This window comes from Salvelinus sp. IW2-2015, linkage group LG15, assembly GCF_002910315.2.
Source record: "Salvelinus sp. IW2-2015 linkage group LG15, ASM291031v2, whole genome shotgun sequence".
Lineage (NCBI taxonomy): Eukaryota > Metazoa > Chordata > Actinopteri > Salmoniformes > Salmonidae > Salvelinus > Salvelinus sp. IW2-2015.
The window spans coordinates 10576066-10598267 of record NC_036855.1 but is presented as its reverse complement, the minus strand read 5'-3'; the positions used below and the strand labels follow the sequence as shown (position 1 = coordinate 10598267).

At 43.3% G+C, this 22202-nt stretch overlaps 2 protein-coding genes across 10 annotated transcripts in view; one reads left to right on the top strand and one right to left on the bottom strand.

Moving 5' to 3' along the window:
• git2a (G protein-coupled receptor kinase interacting ArfGAP 2a) overlaps window positions 1-10668 on the top strand; it is a 29602-nt gene extending 18934 nt beyond the window's left edge. For 3 of the 8 annotated variants that reach the window (XM_070446924.1, XM_070446922.1, XM_070446925.1), the window contains 6 exons: window positions 442-528; window positions 4054-4136; window positions 4359-4550; window positions 4922-5053; window positions 5927-5990; window positions 6191-10668. In XM_070446924.1, the coding sequence (XP_070303025.1) occupies window positions 442-528; window positions 4054-4136; window positions 4359-4550; window positions 4922-5053; window positions 5927-5990; window positions 6191-6403 (771 nt within the window). In that variant the 3' untranslated portion in view covers window positions 6404-10668. Of the gene's footprint in view, window positions 1-441; window positions 529-2376; window positions 2478-4053; window positions 4137-4358; window positions 4551-4921; window positions 5054-5926; window positions 5991-6190 lie in introns of those variants that run through there. The other 5 variants (XM_070446923.1, XM_070446926.1, XM_024003069.2 and 2 more) reach the window with 4 other exon arrangements.
• A 115-nt stretch (window positions 10669-10783) lies between these two features.
• tchp (trichoplein, keratin filament binding) lies at window positions 10784-17526 on the bottom strand. 2 transcript variants are annotated; one of them, XM_024003116.2, is made up of 13 exons: window positions 17397-17526; window positions 16966-17224; window positions 16496-16706; window positions 16315-16371; window positions 15943-16011; window positions 15434-15607; window positions 14843-14955; window positions 14647-14713; window positions 14379-14551; window positions 14193-14274; window positions 13886-14071; window positions 13619-13762; window positions 10784-11069 (listed from the first exon to the last, which is right to left on the bottom strand). In XM_024003116.2, exons 2-13 carry the CDS (start codon window positions 17163-17165, stop codon window positions 11037-11039), a joined length of 1509 nt encoding a protein of 502 aa, XP_023858884.1. In that variant the 5' UTR covers window positions 17166-17224; window positions 17397-17526; the 3' UTR covers window positions 10784-11036. The 2 variants fall into 2 exon arrangements, with proteins under 2 accessions (XP_023858884.1, XP_023858883.1); XM_024003115.2 differs by having other exon boundaries at window positions 16966-17171.
• Window positions 17527-22202: the final 4676 nt, after the last annotated feature.

Sequence of the window (22202 nt, the reverse complement as noted above, 5' to 3'; positions counted from 1 at the left end):
TGCATTTATCTAGCCCCACCCTTCAGGTGTTTACAAAAACAAGTGGTGGAGTGACTGCCTTGTTGTTTTTCGAATCCCGGAATGCCCCTTTCGCTATGAAACAATCTTGTACTATGCAGTATCAAAGGTAGAATATATTCATTGTCTAGATGTTTAAAATGTTCTAGGTATGGGATGAGGTCCAGTATTCCCAGATCCAACATGGCAATGATTGTAATGCAGTTATTCAAGTCACATTTCTTGTCATGCAGTCTCGTTTATCATCACATTTTATGGTTTTCTACATTCTTACTTTGATTTTGGTTTCTTATAGATTGTTTTTATAAAAAATGTATTTTAGTACTCCCAAACACTGTTACTTGCATGAAGTCTTTGTTATTGGGAGCACTAACAATTCTTATTTTTTTAAATGTTTTATGTATAATTTGAACCCCTTTCTAGATGGGAAGGGGTGCTTTTGTGACCTCTTCATCCCTCCCCTCCTTCCCATCCACCCTGTCCTGGTCACGGGACGAAAGTGCTCAAAGGGTTAAGTACCTCCTCACTTGGTCCATGCCTCTTGACACAGCAAATCCATTGGGAGCCCTAGTCCTCCCTCCCTCCTTTTGTCCTTCATATGCTGCTTCCTCCCTACCTGTCCTGTTGCATGAGCCAAGCCACCACCCCATGGGCTGCCTTCCTTTCACCACCCATACATATCTCTAGCACCACCACCACCACCCATATACGTCACCAGGACCTGGCTTTCAGGGTCCTGGTGACGTCTACGATGCCCGCCTCCGCAGAAGTCAGAGCATTCTTACTTCTTGTGCTTCACAGAGCTTGTGTGAAGTATCTCTACCACCACCACCACACTACATGACCAAAAGTATGTGGACACCTGCTTGTCAAACATCTCATTCCAAAATCATGGGCATTAATATGGAGTTGGTCCCCCCTTTGCTGCTATACAGCCTCCACTCTTCTGTGAATGCTTTCCACTAGATGTTGGAACATTGCTGTGGGGACTTGCTTCCATTCAGCTACGAGCATTAGTGAGGTTGGGAACTGATGTTGGGCGATTAGGCCTGGCTCGCAGTCAGCGTTCCAATTCATCCCAAAGGTGTTTGATGCGGTGGAGGTCAGGGCTCTCTGCAGGCCAGTGAAGTTCTTCCACACCGATCTCGACAAACCATTTCTGTATGGACCTCGCTTTGTGCACGGGGGCATTGTCATGCTGGAACAGGAAAGGGCCTTCCCCAAACTGTTGCCACAAAGTTGGAAGCACAGAATCGTCTAGAATGTCATTGTATGTTGTAGTGTTACGATTTCCTTTCACTTGAAGGGGTGAAAGGGGGGTCTAGCCCGAACCATGGAAAAACAGCCCCAGACCATTATTCCTCCTCCACTGAACTTTACAGTTGGCACTATGCATTAGGCAAGTAGCGTTCTCTTGGCATCCGCCAAACCCAGATTCGTCCGTCGGACTGCCAGATGGTGAAGCGTGATTCATCACTGAACGCGTTTCCACTGCTCCAGAGTCCAATGGTGTCGGGCTTTACACCACTCCAGCCAACGCTTGGCGTTGTGCATGGTGATCTTAGGCTTGTGTGCGTGCGGCTGCTCGGCCATGAAAACCCATTTCATGAAGCTCCCGACAAACAGCTGACTTTGCTTCCAGAGGCAGTTTGGAACTCGGCAGTGAGTGTTGCAACCGAAGACAGATGAGTTTTACGCGCTTCAGCACTCTGCTTTCCCATTCTGTGAGCTTGTGTGGCCTACCACTTTCCGGCTGAGCCGTTGTTGCTTCTAGACATTTCCACTTCACTGGAAATATCTGTCCCAGCCCATACAGTAGACCGGGACAGCTCTCGCAGGGCAGAAATTTGACAACTGATTTGTTGGAAAGGTGGCATCCTATGACGGTGCCACGTTGAAGTCACTGAGCTCTTCAGTAAGGCCATTGTACTGCCAATGTTTTTTCTATGGAGATAACGTAGCGGTGTGCAAGATTTTTAATATACCTGTCAGCAACAGGTGTGGCTGAAATATCAGAATCCACTCATTTGAAGGGGTGTCCACATACTTTTTGTGTGTGTGTAATATATATATATATAATCTCCACCACAACCACCCATACATCTCCACGACCACTGTCCTCATCATGCCTGTTACAATAAGCTAGAAGGTTTTCAATGAAGCAGCACTATGCTCCAAGATCACACACCCATCTCAATGCAAAGGTTTGTCTACCCTCCATGAGACCAGTTGCCAGTTGAAGTCAGCCTATTGAGATTTTCCCAAATTCCTCATTCCTAATGCAAATTCCTTCCATCTTCCAAGCCAATCTTTTGCAATACTTTTAAACTTGATGACCTCTTTTCTCCCTCTAACCAGCACATGGCCGTTGCCCAGTAAACGTCATCCAGCATGCCCTCCCTCGCCTCTAGTAACACCTAAACTCACCGGTTATCCAGGAGTCTGTCCCGCACCAAGAGGTGGGACCTGTTCAGAAGCAAACAACCCTTAGCCCCTACTCCCTAGACACTTGTGGAGATCTGGTGAAGGTTTAAGCAATATGTTAACAATTCTATCTAACCTATCAGTGGGCAAGGGGGAGCTCTCAGATCTCCACAAGTGCATAAGGGCTAGGGGTTATTTCTGGACAGAGCCTTTGACTGACCAATGTGCAGAACAGTGGTAAAGAAATTGACAAAACACTTGTACAAGCTAACCCCACTTTCAGCAGTTTGCTGTATTGTGTTTGTGTGGGCTGTGGCATCTTGCCCTGCAGACAGGAAGAGGATGTTTTTTGAGCAGGTCTATTGGGCTAGGCTGGAAAGGGTATGTAACTACTATGTGTCCCCCTTTGGGTGTTTGTCTCTGCTCTTTTCTTTGAAACGCACCGCTTCTACATACTTTCTCTTCTCTGCTGAAAGAGCGAGGAATATGCATGGACGCGACAGTGCAGGGTCAGTGCTGTGCGTCCAAAATTCCAATCTGATACTAGAGTAAAGCTATTATCCACCAGTCTTGTGACGCAGCACACAATGCGTACAGGCTGGATGGAACACGTAGTATAGAGTATTGAGCACAGTTGACTTTAAATGGTCAGATACATTTGTTAACCAGTACCTCCATCAGCATCGCCTCAGTCGATGACGCAGTGCTCCCCCTAGACTTGTACAGTTTTTAAGCTTTTGACCCAAATTAATCAGAACCTTGATTCCATGATGTCATGAAAGTTATGACTCTGAATGAAAGTCTTGGATCAGAGCTCTGGAAAAGAATGGATCATGGTTCTGATGTAATTCATTGGAGGTTGTTTGTCTGATAGATATCCAGTAATTTCTCTCTCCTCAAACATCCCTGACTTCATCTGTCTTGGAGTGTGCATTTTAAAAAGGGTGCAGCCAGCACGGCAGTGTTTGAAGTTTTTTCTGGACTACATTTGGCCCTTCATTCCCTGCCGTGGTTTAGGCTATTACTTTGTTGTTTTTAATATTGTCTACGAGTCTCCATCTTTTACTAGCAGGAGTTCAAAGGTTTTCATTGACATTGGACAAGCCTAGCATCCCAACTTGGCATGGTACCAATCAACGAACCATTCCATTCGTCCAGTGTGGTTTCTATTACAGTAGCCTATCGACATTGAATTTGCAGATGTTACCAATATGTTGCAGTTTCATATTGAGGGCAAAAAAACTAGAACAGTTTTGAACCCCGGATAACCTCTTTTTACTAACCCTGGCAATGAAATTCAAAAGGCTTCTCTGTTTTGCTTTCGATGTTGACTTGTTTTATGCATTGTCGTCTTTGTTTCTTTCCCATGGTTTTAGTTCATTCAATTTGTCACTGCCATACATACTATACTGTAAGTTGTTAGTGAAACTGTTTAAGAACATTTCTGTCAAAGTTTCTATTTACGTTTAGGCCTAGGTATGATGTAATGGTTTGTGCTATACCGTTAGAAACTATTTTGTATGATGCATTGGCATTTCTTGCTTGCATTTTCATTGGTATTTGTCACAGTGACAATTTGTTTTACTCTCCTTTCTCTCCCTCTCATGTTAGGCCTCCAAGATGGAGAAACAGAGCAGCATGTCAGACGGTGACTATGACAACACCACCAATGACTCTGAGTTGGAGGACTCAGGGTAGGAACACACACACACACACACACTTCTGTGTGCACAGACAGCCAATTCACTGATACAAGCCACACAAAGCAAAGGCACACTGTCAGATTGGAAATCGTCCCTTCAAAGTTGCCACTGCTTCCAGTGTTACACATCAGGTGGCGAAAGTTAGGTCTGGATGTAGGGATGCAGAGATTGTAGTAACATCCTTAATTTCCCTGTCTCTCCCCCCTCTGGCAGTGTGGGCAGGAGGGGGAGGCTGAGGAGCAGTGGCTGGCTTGGGGAGGGCAGCTCCATCCCTGAACTGGATGATCTTGAAGTCGAGCCAGACTCTGCGCTCCCCAGCACCGAGGATGTCATTCGCAAGACAGAGCAGATCACCAAGAACATCCAGGATCTGCTCCGCGCTGCACAGGAGAACAAGCACGACAGGTGAGGAAGAAGTGCAGGTCACGAACTCGACACCGAAAAAACAAATGAAATATAAATCCTATGTTGTAACTATCTCTATTGAGATAAAACTAGGCTTTTTCTGTCTAACAGAATTCATCACAGCTTCACCAATTCTCTATTGTGTATTCATCAAAGTACCTCCACTTCCTAGATTGAGTTCCCCTGCTGTCACTGATTTGTTTACTGGAGCTCTACATTTTGTGTGTTCTCAGTTCAGTGTTTTTATTATTCCCTCTATGATTTCACCTGTCTTTTTTCTGTGTTCTCCCCACCCCGTGTCCCCTCTCGTGTGTCATTATTTCGAGGGTGTTGTGGTCCTCTGGTCTCTCCCCCTCTATTCCTGTAAGCAGACCTTGTGAGCGTGAGGGTGTCCGCCGGCTCAGGCACAGTCTAGGCTGTTTCAGCAGCCTGGTGCCCTGGGCCGAGAAGGCCCCCTCTCCCCTGCAGCCCCTCAACCTGCGCTCCCCCGATCCTGCCGCCTGGTACTTTACTGGCCTCTGTCCCTTCCTCTCAGGCACAGTGTCTCATCTCCCTCACACCTTCACTCTTACACACCTTCCCTGTCTTGCCTACCCCTGCTCGGTTGCCCAATTCTGATGACTGATTCCCTCCTTTTGCTATGTGTGGCCTGCTAGGCGTTAGCGTGAAAGGCTGATCCTAAAGAACTCACTCGCCTACTCTCTTCATTTCTTCCATTGCAAACATCAGTGCAAACACCACTACCTCAAAACTAAACTTTTGATATTCAAGGTAGCAATGATTTGTTTAGCTGGTATTCCGTTGAATCTTTAGTAGTCCATCTAAAGTAGATACGAGGGTTAATCAACTTCATACGATTATTTCTATATGTGTTTATTTTAGGGAATGGTGCCCTGTAGTGTAATATCCAAATGAGAAATTATAATATTTTTTATTTTCTTGTTTTGTCATAGCTGATTATGTGTGATGAACTATAATCCCTCACTCCTGTCTATATTACCCATGACTTATAGCCTGGGTACCAATCTGTTTCTGCTCTCTTGCCAACTCCTCAGTGCAGAAACTGATTGGCACCCAGGCTACGGTAATTATGGCAGCTGTAGTTTGACCGTTTCAGAATGCAATATTTGGAATAGCATAATAGATTAGCCAAGCACTAAGAATGGACTGCAGTTTGTTTTTCAGCATGTAGCTCTGAGTGTTGAATTGTGTTTTGCCTCTTCACCTAGACTAACAACTCAGATCTGTCTTGTTTTGAATATTGTTGTTTTGCTATTGCAAAACATTTTAATATAAGTTTATTTTCTTCTCCATGAAATAATGATGACATGAAAAGTCTGCCTTATTAACCTCTCTCCTCCTGATTCCTCTTAAAGCTTTATACCCTGCTCCGAAAGAATATATGTGGCTGTGACGGAAATGGCTGCCCTCTTTCCCAAGGTAAGCTCACAGAACGCTCCATGGTACCACCATCACACACACGCAAAGGCCTTTTAACCCTTTTTTCCCATCACCTTGTATTTTTATTTGTTTATCAATTTGAATTGCATCCTCTAAGAAATGTGGTATAGAAATAAAGTTTGATTGTGTGATGTGTTGAACCCCTTATTAGTTACCTGTAACCTCATCTCACCTTTCAGAGACCACGTTCGGAGACAGTGCGAGGTCCCCTGCGCCTGTTGACGTCCAGCGCCTTCCGGCTCCAGGGAGAGTGTCAGAAGGCAGTGCCCCCAGAGGGAGGTCCAGTGCCTGACATGCAGCTGGTCACCCAGCAGGTTATCCAGTGTGCTTATGACATCGCCAAGGCGGCCAAGCAGCTTGTCACCATTACCACCAAGGAGAACAGCAACTGACCATTATCACCACTGCCGCCCGTCGCAGGCCTTTTAGATATCTGAAGGCCCGAAATGTCTCCACGTATTGTTCATCCTTTAACTTTGTTGTAAAAAAAAATTATCATTTATTTCCTGTTTTTAATGTGTATGTGATATTTGCATGTCATTTTTTATTTAAAGACAAATGTACGCAATTATAAAGAGTGTTGAAGTTAAAACATTGGTACAAAAAGACAACTGAACTTGAGCTATGGGAAAGTGTCCGGAGCTCTACTAACTGCAAGGGAAAGGCTGTACTAGTAGATTTATTTCTATGGACTTGGTTTGTCGTGAGCTACTTCAGGAGTCTAGAGTACAGCCAGATACTGACAAGATGATTGTGGAGATCCTTCGTCGCTAATGTGCAGTTTCTAAACCGCACTTCTTTATAGTTTTTTTTTGTGGTGCTAGATATGTCTTCCTCGCCCACAAAGAAGAAATGTTTTACTCCCAACTATCGCCTATACCCTCCATAAAAAAGGCTTGTCATCCACTTTGATGCTCCTTATCTGAACCAGGAGTCTCAAACTGGCGGTCCCCGGTCCAGCTTGCGGCCTGGAAGTGAATTTAAGCAACCCATTATAGTATTGCACGTGGTTGAGAATATTGTGAAAGCTATGATTAAGCCATAATGCTGTTATTAGTGAATAACATACGTTACACACATTGGCGCTACGTAATATCATTATACTGTAACCAAGGGTTCCCCAACTGGTGGCCCGCGGGTGGTTTAATTTGCCCCCCCCCCCACTCCAGAAAAACCCTGGAATGAGTCGTTGTGTCAACTTTTGACTGGTACTGTATATAAACTAAGCAAAAAAATAAACGTCCCTTTTTCAGGACCTGGTCTTTCAAAGATAATTTGTAAAAATCCAAATAACTTCACAGATCTTCAAGGGTTTAAACACTGTTTCCCATGCTTGTTCAATGAACCATAAACAATTAACATGCACCTGTGGAATGGTCGTTAAGACACTAACAGCTTACAGACGGTAGGCAATTAAGATCACAGTTATGAAAACTTAGGACACTAAAGAGCCTTTCTACTGACTGAAAAACACCAAAGGAAAGATGCCCAGGGTCCCTGCACATCTGCGTGAACGTGCCTTAGGCATGCTGCAAGGATGCATGAGGACTGCAAATGTGGCCAGGGCAATAAATTGCAATGTCCGTACTGTGAGACGCCTAAGACAGCGCTACAGGGAGACAGGAAGGACAGCTGATCGTCCTCGCAGTGGCAGACCACGTGTAACACCTGCACAGGATCGGTACATCCGAACATCACACCTGCGGGACAGGTACAGGATGGCAACAACAACTGCCCGAGTTACACCAGGAAAGCACAATCCCTCCATCAGTGCTCAGACTGTCCGCAATAGGCTGAGAGAGACTGGACTGAGGGCCTGTAGTAAGGCAGGTCCTCACCAGACATCACCGGCAACATCGTCGCCTATGGGCACAAACCCACCGTCGCTGGACCAGACAGGACTGGCAAAAAGTGCTCTTTGACGTGTCGCGGTTTCGTCTCACCAGGGATGATGGTCGGATTTGCGTTTATCGTTGAAGGAATGAGCGTTACACCGGGGCCTGTACTCTGGAGCGGGATCGATTTGGAGGTGGAGGGTCCGTAATGGTCTGGGGCAGTGTGTCACAGCATCATCGGACTGAGCTTGTTGTCATCTCAACGCTGTGTGTTGCAAGGAAGACATCCTCCTTCATGTGGTACCCTTCCTGCAGGCTCATCCTGACATGACCCTCCAGCATGACAATGCCACCTGCCATACTGCTCATTCTGCGTGTGATTTCCTGCAAGACAGGAATGTCAGTGTTCTGCCATGGCCAGCGAAGAGCCCGGATCTCAATCCCATTGAGCACGTCTGGGACCTGTTGTATCGGAGGGTGAGGGCTGGGGCCATTCCCCTCAGAAATGGCTGGGAACTTGCAGGTGCCTTGGTGGATGAGTGGGGTAACATCTCACAGCAAGAACGGGCAAATCTGGTGCAGTCCATGAGGAGGAGATGCACTGCAGTACTTAATGCAGCTGGTGGCCACAGCTGATACTGACTGTTACTTTGATTTTGACCCCTTCCCTTTGTTCAGGGACACATTATTCAATTTCTGTGGAATTTGTTCAGTTTGTCTCAGTTGTTTGAATATTGTTATGTTCATACAAATATTTACACATGTTAAGTTTGCTGAAAATAAACAGTTGACAGTGAGGACGTTTATTTTTTTGCATATGTATTTTGCTCTGGGAAAAGTGTGTGTGTATGTATATATATGTATATATATACTACCTGTCAAAAGTTTGGACACAACTAATTACAGGGTTTTTCTTTATTTTTACTATTTTCTACATTGTAGAATAATAGTGAAGACATCAAAACTATGAAATAACACATATGGAATCATGTAGTAACCAAAAAAGTGTTAAACAAATCAAAATATATTTTATATTTGAGATTCTTCAAAGTAACCACCCTTTGCCTTGATTACAGCTTTGCGCACACTTGGCATTCTCTCAACCAGCTTCATGAGGTCACCTGGAATTTCAATAAACAGGTGTGCTTTGTTATGTTAATTTGTGCAATTTATTTCTTCAATGCGTTTGAGCCAATCAGTTGTATTGTGACAAGGTAGGGGTGGTATACAGAAGATAACCCTATTTGGTAAAAGACCAAGTCCATATTATGGCAAGAACAGCTCAAATAAGCAAAGAGAAACAACAGTCCATCATTACTTTAAGACATGGTCAGTCAATCTGGAGAATTTCAAGGACTTTGAAAGTTTCTTCAAGGGCAGTCTGATTTATTTATAATTCAAGGCACACTTAACCAGCATTCTGCAGCGATACGCCATCCCATCTGGTTTGCGCTTAGTGGGACTATAATTTGTTTTTCAACAGGTCAATGAACCAACACACCTCCAGGCTGTGTAAGGGCTATTTGACCAAGAAGGAGAGTGATTGAATGCTGAATCAGATGACCTGGCCTCCACAATCACCTGACCTCAACCCAATTGAGATGGTTTGGGATGAGTTTGATCACAGAGTGAAGAAAAATCAACCAACATGTGCTAAGCATATGTGGGTACTCCTTCAAGACTGTTGGAAAAGCATTCCAAGTGAAGCTGGTTGAGAGAAGGCCAAGCGTGTGCAAAGCTGTCATCAAGGCAAAAGGGTGGCTACTTAAAATATATTGATTTGTTAAACACTTTTGGTTACTAAATGATTCCATGTGTGTTATTTCATAGTTGATGTCTTCACTATTATTCTATAATGTAGAAAATAGTCAAAGAAAAACCCTTGAATGAGAACGTGTCAACTTTTGACTGGTACTGTATATATATTTTTTCCGGTGATTTTAATATGAAATCTGTTCCCAAGCATAATAGAGACACATGATTGTATACAAATGTAAGCAAGGTTTGAAATGATAGGTTTGTCTAAAACAATCTGTTTGGGCTTCTTGCGGTCAATTTGCAGTCTACAAATTATTAGTATTTATGTTCCGGCCCCCTGAACATTTACTCAACAAAAGAATAGTCCCGCAGCTGAATCTAGTTGATGATCCCTGCTGTAACCTAACTATGGAATTCTAATGTATAATTGAATACGATTCCAGCAAGTGTAGGAAGGAATGTTGGGAGATTTGGAACTGACTTGAACCATCTCTCATCTGTGCACATTTGCGTATCCCTGCAATGCCAATGTGCCTCCCCTGTGTTATTGCTTCCATTTTGAAATGCATCTACAGCTATCTATGCCTACTATTTCATATCAACACTTATTCAGGGGGGCAAATTATGCTCTTCACCAGCAATATGTTTGTATTGAATTCTAGTGATCTCTTTTTTGAACCATCTAAGATGGTCGACAGGGTGCTGTATTTGCTTGTGTACTAGAACAGTGTTAGTGTTGTGACCATAGCTAGATTTGCAGATTATGAATCATTTCCCCTCTGTGTGTTTTTGTGCTCCATTTTGTAATGCTGCTAAGTTTTTATTAAATGTGCAACTAATTGGATAGGATTGTAGATATCCCCTGTAGATGTCTCCTCTACAATTCTGCCAGCGGATGGTAGTCATTATTAGCAGATGGTTCAGAGCTGTGTTATACTGTACTTGAAATGTGATCAAGGAAATGTCCCTCTGTGCTTCTCTTGTTCTGAATGGACTTTCAATAGGTGTCAGTCCTGCAGTTATGTTTTTTAAAAATATTTTTTATAAAAGTAATTTATAATGAACCTTTTCATGTTGTATTTGTGATAATGTAGTTATTCTGTCTATTAATGACCAAGTAATTGTTTGTTATATTCTTGTGTGATGTGCTTCGTCCATGAGAGCAGAAAAACATGCAAAGAAAGGAACAGTGATTTATTTTAATGAAAAAAATTCACAATGAAATCATAAAAAGATTATATAAACATAAAACCCAAGATAGTAACGCTATCCCTTACACACCATTTTGTAAAACTCTACATCCACTTTCTGCAACAGACGAGCATGGTGTTGGAATACTTGATAAGTTTTAAACTCATTAAGATGAACTTTTTGTACAAATGTGTATAAAAACATATGATTGTGCTGTGTCTTTTTTGGCCTCACAGGATCATCATGTCCAGGCTGATCGGGGTCTGCTACGAATCTATGAGAGGAAGACTGTATGAATATGGGACAAAACTAATCAAGTGCTTTAGCAATTAAGAGCAAACATGGTAAGATATCAATCCAAATCAACCGCTATAGGCTTATACACTGAACAAAAATATAAATGCAACATGTAAAGTGTTGGTCCCATGTTTCATGAGCTGAAATAAAAGATGCTAAAAAATTTCCATATGCACAAAAGCGTCTCTCAGATTTTGTGCACAAATTTCTCCTTAGACAAGATAATCCATCCACCTGATAGGTGTGGCATATCAAGAAGCTGATTAAACAGCATGATATTTACACAAAATAGTGGTTGTCACACAACACAATGCCACAGATGTCTCAAGTTGAGGGAGCGTGCAATTGTCATGCTGACTGCAGGAATGTCCACCAGAGCTGTTACAGAAGATTTAATGATAATGTCTCTACCAACGTCAATTGAGAGAATTTGGCAGTACGTCCAACCGGCCTCAACTGCAGACCACGTGTATGGCGTTGTGTGAACAGAATGCCCCATGGTGGTGGTGGGGTTATGGTATGGGCAGGCATGAGCTACGGACAACGAACACAATTGCATTCATCCGCCGCCATCACTTCATGTTTCAGCATGATAATGCACGGCCCCATGTCGCAAGGATCTGTACACAATTCCTAGAAGCTGAAAATGTCCCAGTTCTTCCATGGCCTGCATACTCACCAGACATGTCACAAATTGAGCTGTTTGAGATGCTCTCGATCGACGTGTACGACAGTGTCATGACTTGCCCTTTTGGGTGAGGATCATAGCTGCCAGAAATATGAAACTATTTGTAAGAAGATGTAATGTGATGTTAGCCTTCTAAATGAGAGAATTGTTTTTCATAGGAAGTCTTAACCACTCAGTCACCACACCCACATGAGCACAGACATTACCCAAGTGAACACAGACATTACCCCCCCGAGTGCTTAAATAGGACTCATGACAAAATGTACATTAGGCCAGCGAGACCGACAGTGTGAGCTGAAAGATACGGAATGGCTAGAAACTCAGAAACTTTTAACAGAGAAGAAGAAAATCTCTACAAGACCAGAGAGCTGTGGCTACATGTTGAAATGGTTAGACAATAGAGACCCCTGAACAAGGCAGTTAACCCACTGTTCCTAGGCCATCGTTGTAAATAAGAATTTGTTTTTAACTGACTTGCCTAGTTAAATAAAAGGTTAAAAAATAAAAAAAAGAGACCAAGCAGGTGACGGTGTGAACCGGATGTCACGAATGGTTAGACTCTAGACCAGCTACGTGCAGCACCAGCGGAATATGTTACAAATGGTTAGGAATATGTTACAAAATAGTCTAGGAAACTCGACCGAAGACGAGAGACAAAGAACAATTTCCTCTCACCACTCGATTCTAAGGAACAGAGTCGCTGAACAAGCTACGACTACAAAGGAGGGGGGACCTCTCCAGAGACTTTCTGTCAACTGACTCTTCAGAAAATGGACCGCCGATTTCAACACAGACAACAAAGGCATACAATCGTAAATATGTACATTGCAATTATTTTCGAATGAGCAGCCGTTCATGTGCATATTGTTTCCATGAGCATAGTTATCAGCTGTATGTACAATAGTGAAGCCCTTTGTCTTTTCTCCCACTCTTTCTTACATTCCCCTCCCTTTTCATTTTGCGTCACAAGCCATCATATCGGTTTAGTCCACTAGGGACCTTTCATTGCATTGTGTTAGTAACCAATAACTATACTGTGTGTGTTTGTCATTCTGTGTGATTATTTAGTTAGTAAATAAATAATTACGCCAATTTGGGTATCGCTGATTCATCATGGAGACTAGGGTTTGTGCAGATTTGAAGTCAACAATGTTCAGAATGAGACTGATAGAAAGTAACAATTAATTAATGACTGATTCACTGAAATGTAAGAGATCTTTAAGAGTTCATTCGGAAAACGGTAACTCGTTAAATAAACTTTTTCTGTGGTGCCCCAAGATTGCTAATGAGTTAATGGTTGCGATGATTCATTTAATCAACGTAATAATTAAACATAGTTAATTGATTTGATAAAACAATCGTCATAACATTAATGATAGCGAAGACACGACAACAGCGTGTTGCAGTTCCCGCCAATATCCAGCAACTTCGCAAAGGCATTGAAGAGAAGTGGGAAAACATTCCACAGGCCACAATCAACAGCCCAATCAACTCTATGCGAAGGAGATGTGTTTCGCTGCTTGAGGCAAATGGTGGTCACACCAGATAGACTGGTTTTCTGATCCACGCCCCTATAATTTTAAGGTACTGTATCTGTGACCAACAGATTCATATCTGTATTCCCAGTCATGTGAAATCCATAGATTCAGGCCTAATTAATTTATTTCAATTTACTGATTTCCTTATATGAACTGTAACTCAGTAAAATCTTTGAAATTGTTGCATGTTGCGTTTCTATTTTTGTTCAGTATATTTTCCAAATGAATTGTTATCCGTATAGCTGCCATGTAAAAATGTTGATATTGTGTGCCCAAATGAACAGGACCGTGGTTCAGTACCTTGTCCTGGTAGCCCTGCTGGGCCATTCTATGAGTCTCCAGCCTCAGCTCCTCCTCCTGCAGCCTCAGGGCCTCCCTCTCCACCTCCTCCATCTGCTCCCTCCGTCGCTGCTCTTCCCACTGCTCCCGACGCCGCTGCTCCACCTGCAGGGGAGAGAGAACAACGAGCCACATTAGACAGCTTCATCCTCTAACCCAGTTCAACACAGGCTGTTCAAGGCCTTTCATACATCCTTTTAGAATTGGAGTTTGAAGGCCCCCGCCAACCTGTGCATTGATCTCCTGCATCCGAGCCGTCCTGTGACCCTCATCCTCCTCCCTCTCTTGGCGTCTGGTCTGCCGCTCCAGCTCTAGCTCTTCGATCAGCTCCTCGCGCCTCCTCAGAGACTCCTCCTGAGCCTGACGGTTCTCCTGCATCTTGACATCCAGCTGCTGCTGTCTGCCTGCCAGAACCTTCCAGGGAGAAAAGGAGACGCTTGGATTCTCTAGTCTTCTGTAGATACAAAGACGCAAGCTTGGCACTCCTTGGTGTGTTGCTCATGTCCTACCCTCCCTTCCCCTTAGGCCCACTCACCTCCTGCATAAGCCTCTCCCTGGCTCTCCTCTCCTTCTCCCACTCCGCCTCCCGCTTCTCCCAAACACGCTGGGCCTCCTCCCTGACAAGACCAATAATTTAACTTTGCAATACAAACGCAGATCTCCACCCCATAGTCAGACCTAGACTGGCAGGGGGAGTCATGATAGTATTGGTTCTACTGACCGGTACAGGACATCAAACTCTGCCTCCCTCTCCCTCTCCAGCTGGAGCTGCTCCTCAATGACGTGCTTCATCCAGGCGGCATCCGCCACTGCCCTCTCCCGCCGCACGCTTTCCAGATGCTGGTCCTCCTGCTCCCCCTCCAGCAGGGCTGCCAGAATCTTGCGGTCCGCCTCCTGGTGAACGACACAGGCATTGCAAGCAGTGGTCACTGGTGAAGGGTGTGTCAATTCACATACAGCTGAGTAATTAAAAAAACAAGCGTACAAACCAGCTCCTCCTGCACCTGCTGGGCTCTCCTCTTCAGTTGGGCGCGGTACTGGCGGGTCAAGAATCGCCTGAGTAAGGAAACAGTTTGATCAAACCACAGAACAACAACTACTGGACATGATGCAGTTTTTCAGTCCAGATGGTTTATTTATAGTTTTCATCCTTGACTGAACTCTTCCAATGGGAGAGTCACTTACCCCATTTCAGATTTCTTGTGGCACTCCTCCACCTTCCTTCTCTCCTCCTCCAGCTTCTCTACCTCCCAGCGCTGGGACAGCAGGGCCTCCTGCTCCTTCTTCAGACACCTGGCCTGAGAAACAGAGATAGCATAGGGGCTCAGTCACACTACCAGCATTTACAGTGCAATTCCAAATTAGGCTTATGCAGGACTACCAGGTCTTACCAACAGGCTGCCAATACCAGAAATCATTCGTCCCCACCAGTATCAAACAAATGACTGCCCACCTCCCCTATGAATCTGAAATGTTGCTTAACCCATGGACTGTATCCACGTGTTGTTTTTGTTGTAATTTTGCTTGTGATTTATATTGTTGTATGTATTTATGCAGTATATGTGGTGATGCTGTTGAGTTTGAGATGAGATGCAAGACAAATTTTCTGAAATGGACACAAATTATTATTCATATGTCGTCTGACTGGTCTCCACAGTCTTGCTTTACTCAATGCACTACACAATGTACGGTGCTTCTTCTTATGGTTTAACAGTACCATTTTCCTCCTTTGCAGAACTAAAGTGTCCAGAGACTGAACAACAGCTGCTTGCTTACCTCTTCCTCCCGGAGCTTGAGCTCTTCCATCTGTTTGCGGAGCTCCTTGGCTCTCTCCCTGTCCTCTCCTCTTCTTCTCTCCTCTGCCTGCTTTATCCTCTCCAGCGCCTCCCGTCGACTCGTCTCGTATTCGTTCTCAAAGCGCCTCTTCTCCTCCTGGGCTGCCTCCTCGTGCTGCAGGTTTCAATGCAGGGATTACTTTGGATTACCACTTCATTGTCTTTCGATGATAATCAGTTTAAGATATGTCTACACTATTTGTCTTATTTTGAAAAAGCATTGTGGATATCCACACATTTAAGGAAGGTCTTATTTTGCACCCTGAGAAAAGAGTAGTCTAATTGGAGTTTATTTCCATAAAATACTGTACTCACAGATGAAAGAATGCTCTTTAAATACTAATGACCATCTTGAAATGAAATACTCAACCCTGAGTTAAAACGCACTAACTGAAGTGAACTAAACCCTGTGACAGAAAGGTAATACTGGCTGTAGCATTGAGCGCATACCTGTTTTTTCACCAAGGTCTGTGTCTGCCATTGGCTCACCACATGATCTTTATGTAAGGTTGACTCGACCTGTAGACACAAACAGTTCAATCAGGATTCGATACACAGACGAGATGGAACAATTGCATCACAAGCCCTTTGGTTTCCAGATCAAGTGTACTTCTTGACAACAACAAAAAACTGTCAGGTCTCTTCAGATGTACCATACAGCACTTAGTCACCAGTGTTGTGTTCTTTACGCACCAAATGGACTGAAACGGGAAGGACTTGTCCAATAAGAAACATTTGTTGTTGTGACGAACTGTCAAGGGCTATTCATGGCATCCTAAACCTCCAATTCTCATTAAAAGACAGATACAATCGGCCACTAACCTTCCGCAACTCAGGGTTGTTTTTCTTCCAGTGCTCCTTCAATAGCTCTTCTGCTAGCTGTGTGGTGGAATAGTAAAACAACAAAAATCATAGGTCAATGGTCATGCGTTTTGCCAGCTCAGTGCTCGTGTATCTTATGTGTTTTTGAGGAATAAACCGGATGAGGTTGGTGCCTCTATACCTTCTTCCTTCGTTCCTCTCTGCCTGAGCGGAGGTCTTCGGTCTTGTCCACCAGTTGCCTAGTCAGTGTGCTCCTGTCAGGGACAACATCCCGTAACTCAGCCTCAAGCTGGTCCCGCTCCTTCTGGAGCAGGGTCCTGAGACGCTCCCTGCGCTGCTCCAGACTCACCACCTTCTCCTCTTTCAGTCTCTCTTTGTGGTATGCTGACATACTGATGGATGGAAGAGAAAGGAGATAAGCCATTAACTAGTGATAATGGTTTTCAAGTATCATCCATTAGATCTACTGATGGTGTTATCATTGTTGAACTGTTGCCACTACAAGAAAAGTTGGATCAATACCAGATAATTTTTTAAAGCATGAAATTAGTTATAGCCTAATTCCCATCATAGTATCTCAGTCAATTATCATTTTCCGAAGTACAAACAAAACAGTGGAAGGATAATACAGCCCTTGAGAATTAGGCCTACCTCTCCTGGTATGATTGACGAGAACTCCAGTGTGCCTGCTTACTGCTTACAACGTTCTGTTGTCTGTAGTACTTCGAGTTCATCTCCCATTGCTGCCGCCAACATGCCTCCTGTTCCCGCTGCCGGCAGTGCCGCACCATCTGTCTTTCCAGAGAACGAACTCGACTCGGCCAGTGGGCAGAGAGGGTTGGTAGAGCCATATAGATCTAGATGGGAAAACTCTATTCAGTTACCTCTTTAGAAACGGACCCAACTGCTTCTGTTAGACAAAAGCAATGGACAAAGCCGTTACTTGCTAGCTACAGTAGATAGCGTAGCTAGCTAGATTCAAAATATGACGCCATCAGTAAAGTCCTAACAAAAGTTAGCTAGCGTAAAGTGCTAATCGACATTTGTCTTTACAAAAAAACTTTTTACATCAAATTGCTTACCAGTCAACGTTCCCTCTCCAAAATATAATTTCAAAGTTATGTTAGTTTGCGGCTGGAGAAAATCCTTAGATTTCTTTCTCTTCCCGTTTCGCTTAGTAACCAAATCACTTCCTAGTTACACTACGGAGCTTCACAGGGGTCAAACAGCTCGATGAGTAGTGCATTGTAATGATTGGCGATTGATGAATGCATTTTATTTTTATTTCACATTTATTTAACCAGGTAGGCCAGTTGAGAACAAGTTCTCATTTACAACTGCGACCTGACCAAGATAAAGGAAAGCAGTGCGACAAAAACAACAACACAGTTACACATAAACAAACGTACAGTCAATATCACAATAGGTGAACAAATTGAAAAATATATGTACAGTGTGCAAATGTAGAAGAGTAGGGAGGTAGGCAATAAATAGGCCATTGAGGTGAAATAATTACAATTCAGCATTAACACTGGAGTGATAGATGTGCAGATGATGATGTGCAAGTAGAGATACTGGGGTGCAAGAGAGCAAGAGGGTAAGTAATAATATGGGGATGAGGTAGTTGTGTGTGCTATTTACAGATGGGCTGTGTACAGGTACAGTGATCGTTAAGCTGCTCTGACAGCTGATGCTTAAAGTTAGAGACTCCAGCTTCAGTGATTTTTGCAATTTGTTCCAGTCATTGGCAGCAGAGAACTGGAAGGAAAGGCTGCCAAAGGAAGGGGTTGGCTATGGGGATGACCAGTGAAATATACCTGCTGGAGCGCATGCTACAGGTGGGTGTTGCTATGGTGACCAGTGAGCTGAGATAAGGCAGGGCTTTACCGAGCAAAGACTTATAGATGACCTGGAGCTAGTGAGTTTGGCGACGGATATGTAGTGAGGGCCAGCCAACGAGAGCATACAGGTCGCAGTGGTGGGTAGTATATGGGGCTTTAGTGACAAAACGGATGGCACTGTGATAGACTACATCCAATTTGCTGAGTAGACTGTTGTGGCATATTTTATAAATGACATCGCCGAAGTCAAGGATCGGTAGGATAGTCAGTTTTACGAGGGTATGTTTGGCAGCATGAGTGAAGGATGCTTTGTTGCGAAATAGGAAGCCGATTCTACATTTAATTTTGGATTGGAGATGCTTAATGTGAGTCTGGAAGGAGAATTTACAGTCTAACCAGACACCTAGGTATTTGTAGTTGTCCACATAATCTAGGTCAGAACCGTCCAGAGTAGTGATGCTAGTCGGGCGCGAGGGTGCGGGCAGCAATCGGTTGAAGAGCATGCACATAGTTTTACTAGCATTTAAAAGCAGTTTGAGGCCACGGAAGGAGTGTTGTATGGTGTTGAAGCTCGTTTGGAGGTTTGTTAGCACAGTGTACAAAGAAGGGCCAGATGTATACAGAATGGTGTCGTCTGCGTAGAGGTGGATCAAAGAATCACCAGCAGCAAGAGCGACATCATTGATATAAACAGAGAAAAGAGTCAGCCCGAGAATTGAACCCTGTGGCACCCCCATAGAGACTGACAGAGGTCCGGACAACAAGCCCTCCGATTTGACACACTGAACTCTATCTGAGAAGTAGTTGGTGAACCAGGTGAGGCATTAATTTGAGAAGTTAAGGCTATTGAGTCTGCCGATAAGAATTCGGTGATTGACAGAGTCGAAAGCCTTGGACAGGTCGATGAAGACGACTGCACACTACTGTCTTTTATCGGTGGTGGTTATGATATCGCTTCGGACCTTGAGCGTGGCTGATGTGCACCCATGACCAGCTCGGAAACCAGATTGCATAGCGGAGAAGGTACGGTGGGATTCGAAATTGTCGGTGATCTGTTTGTTAACTTGGCTTTCAAAGATTTTAGAAAGGCCGGGCAGGATGGATATAGGTCTATAACAGTTTGGGTCTAGAGTGTCTCCACCATTTAAGAGGGGGATGACCGCGGCAGCTTTCCAATCTTTGGGGATCTCAGACGATACGAAAGAGAGGTTGAATAGGCTAGTAATAGGGGTTGCAAAAATTTTGCCGGATAATTTTTGAAAGAAAGGATCCAGATTGTCTAGCCCAGCTGATTTGTAGGGATCCAGATTTTGCAGCTCTTTCAGAACATCAGCTGTCTGGATGCCAAGAATGCCAAGAATACAAGCAGCACTACAACCCAGGTCCATGTTTTTAATTCCACCTTTTTTGCTTTAGACCAGCTGGGTGTATTGTATTTTGCCAACCACTGACACTAGTTAACATGTTTTGAGCCCCACATTTTCTGCAAAACATAAAATTAAAATACAATACGTTTTTGGGGGGCTTGCCTGTTTTGGATGTTTTTTTGGCATTAATACGTGTCACATATCATTTTGCAAACAATGTAAAATTGCGTATATATATCATTGAGGTAATAAAGCCGTGTACAAACATGGTCTCTTTTTGTTTTCTTGAGTAAGGGAGCTTGAAAATGCAGGTGTTTCGGCCTAACTCAGTGCTTTCTGTGGTGGTGCAAGCCAGCAGAAAATATGGAGCTTTGCGCCGTGATTGGCTTAGTGTTCTGTCACTCATGGGGACACTACGTCACCACCAAGTCTAAGGGTAGACTTAGAACATTCTAGCCCCTTGGGTGCTGCCATAGAGTTACATCAAAAGTGCCCATCCAAGAAGGCTGAAGGTCATTGGCCACACATAAAATTACGTCAAATCACGTTATATCTACAGTAGCTTTGATTGGACATCATACTTTCAACATCATCGTACTTTCAATATCTTAACTAGCAGTCATCATCATGAATCAAGTCAACAATCTACTGGCAAATCCTTTTTAATCCTTGTCATATGAAGAGAAATAATGAAGAGGCATTATAGATCAAATGTATTGGTGCTCATCGGCAATTGGACATAAACATTACACAAGTTGGAAATCGCAAATTCAACAAAAAGTGGTTTAGAAGGAATCAGTGGCTAACTGTGAGTTCAAGACAACTGGGAACTCTGGAAAAATTAGCTACGACTGGGAAAATAAGTTTTGAACTTTCATCCAACTCTGAATTGTAAATGGGGAACTGGCCTCTGTCTAGAGCTACGACCTGAAGATCCCTGACGTCATCATGATTCAACTTTTTTTTTCTCAGAGTTCCCAGTTGTCTTGAATGCACCATAAATCCAGAAAATGCCAGACTTCGATGACAAAGTTTGATGACAAAATTTGCCCACGAAGGACAGCAGTGCCACCTCCTTGTTCAAGTGAGCACAGCAGAATGAGGTGAGTCCAAAAATGTCTTGTATGCTGCTCCATAAATGTAAAGTGCCAGGGAATTATGTATACTGTAGCCAAGAAAGTAATACTAAGTTTATGTTGTGTAGTAAGCTCTTAGTAGCCCATGTGCCTCATCCTAATAATTTGGTCTATTTTCACCTCTTAATTTCGCCTACTGTTCTGACTTGGTGGTGCACATGTAGCCTATAACCTGTTTTTGAGAAATGTAGTCATTGAATATTGTAAGAGATTTCATTGTCTGCTTATTTGCCCCCTTTATTTATCCTACAGTTCTGACTTGGTGTACAGGGAGAACACTGTAAGAACAGCCCATGTCTGAAATCTGTCACTGTACATTTCAAAAGTGCTGAACAAATAGTTATATTGTCTATGGCCGTCCTAGTTCGCTCATTAATGTCTTAATCGAAATTACGGATTGTCTCTTATCTGCTTGTCGTCCCCTTATGCCATAGTTTGTACATCTCAATTGTCAGTAGAAACCCCATTTGTTTAAGCAAGTCAGCCATATCAGCTATGTTTTTTTAAAGGCAGTAAATGAACTGTTTCGCTGGCAGACAAGGCTCCGCTGATAGCCAGGTGTAGCAGTGGTAAAGTGTTGGGACTCTGCTGTTGCGACAGCTTTATGTAGGCCCTAACAGTTTGTGGGCAGCTTTTGTCACCGTTATAGTGCAATTAATGTAATGTATTGTTCAGTGTTGTGTTGTGGCTTTGCTGGCATGCAAAGCCACTACACAATCGCCACTGCTCCTCAAAAAGCACAAGAAAGAGGATTTGACACCCACCATCTCAGATTGTTCTGAAATCATTTCTGTAGTTTAGAAACAGACAAGATTAGCATTCCTGAAATATTATTTTGTTGAATTTGATCTCTGAGAAATTAAGCTATTTGAACCCAAATTAGCCATTTTAATTTGATAGGATTTGTATAATGTTCAAAAAATATAGTACCTCTGATTTGGACCCTATTTCTTCCTAACAATGAGTAAGACATAAGGAATCCAATAAAATGGTCAAAAGCCACCCACGAACCCCCCACACCCCATGCCAAAACCCAACAACCAGTATACAGTATCAGTTCTCTATGTTTGACAAGGAGTATAAAGATGCGGTTTGGAGTATTGCTTCTTCAACCTTTGTAATGTATTTCGTGTTAATTTGGTGATGGTTTTCCCACCGTTTAGAGAAATTAGCAACTGAAGTTGCCTGCATTATTTACCATAAATTAGTGTGAAAATACCAGGTTTTGCCCACTAAATGCTGCTGTTCCTACTACTGGCACCACATTATTTTATCAATTTTTCTGGTCTCTTGTTTTTAAATGGATCACAACATTTTCTTTCTTTGGGTAGAAACCAATACCTTTTGCTCATGATGAAAATAAATTGTGTGTTCAATTGTGTCGTCAAGCCAGTCCTCCATGAAAAATTCAGTTTGTCCTTCTCTTAGCAACCTAAGGCTTCAACCCAACTCTCCTTGAATAGTGTGGTGGATGAATCAGAATTAGTTGGGTAACATAGATAATTGAGATGTCTTATCTGCATAATATGCTGATGTGATATACT

Coding starts and splice junctions, on each gene's coding strand:
- tchp (XM_024003116.2), bottom strand. CDS start 17,165: ATGGCTCTACCAACCCTCTCTGCCCACTGGCCGAGTCGAGTTCGTTCT. Junction 14,275..14,378: donor GAGTTTGATGTCCTGTACCG/GTCAGTAGAACC, acceptor TGGTCTTGTCAG/GGAGGAGGCCCAGCGTGTTT. Junction 13,763..13,885: donor TGCAGGAGATCAATGCACAG/GTTGGCGGGGGC, acceptor TCTCCCCTGCAG/GTGGAGCAGCGGCGTCGGGA.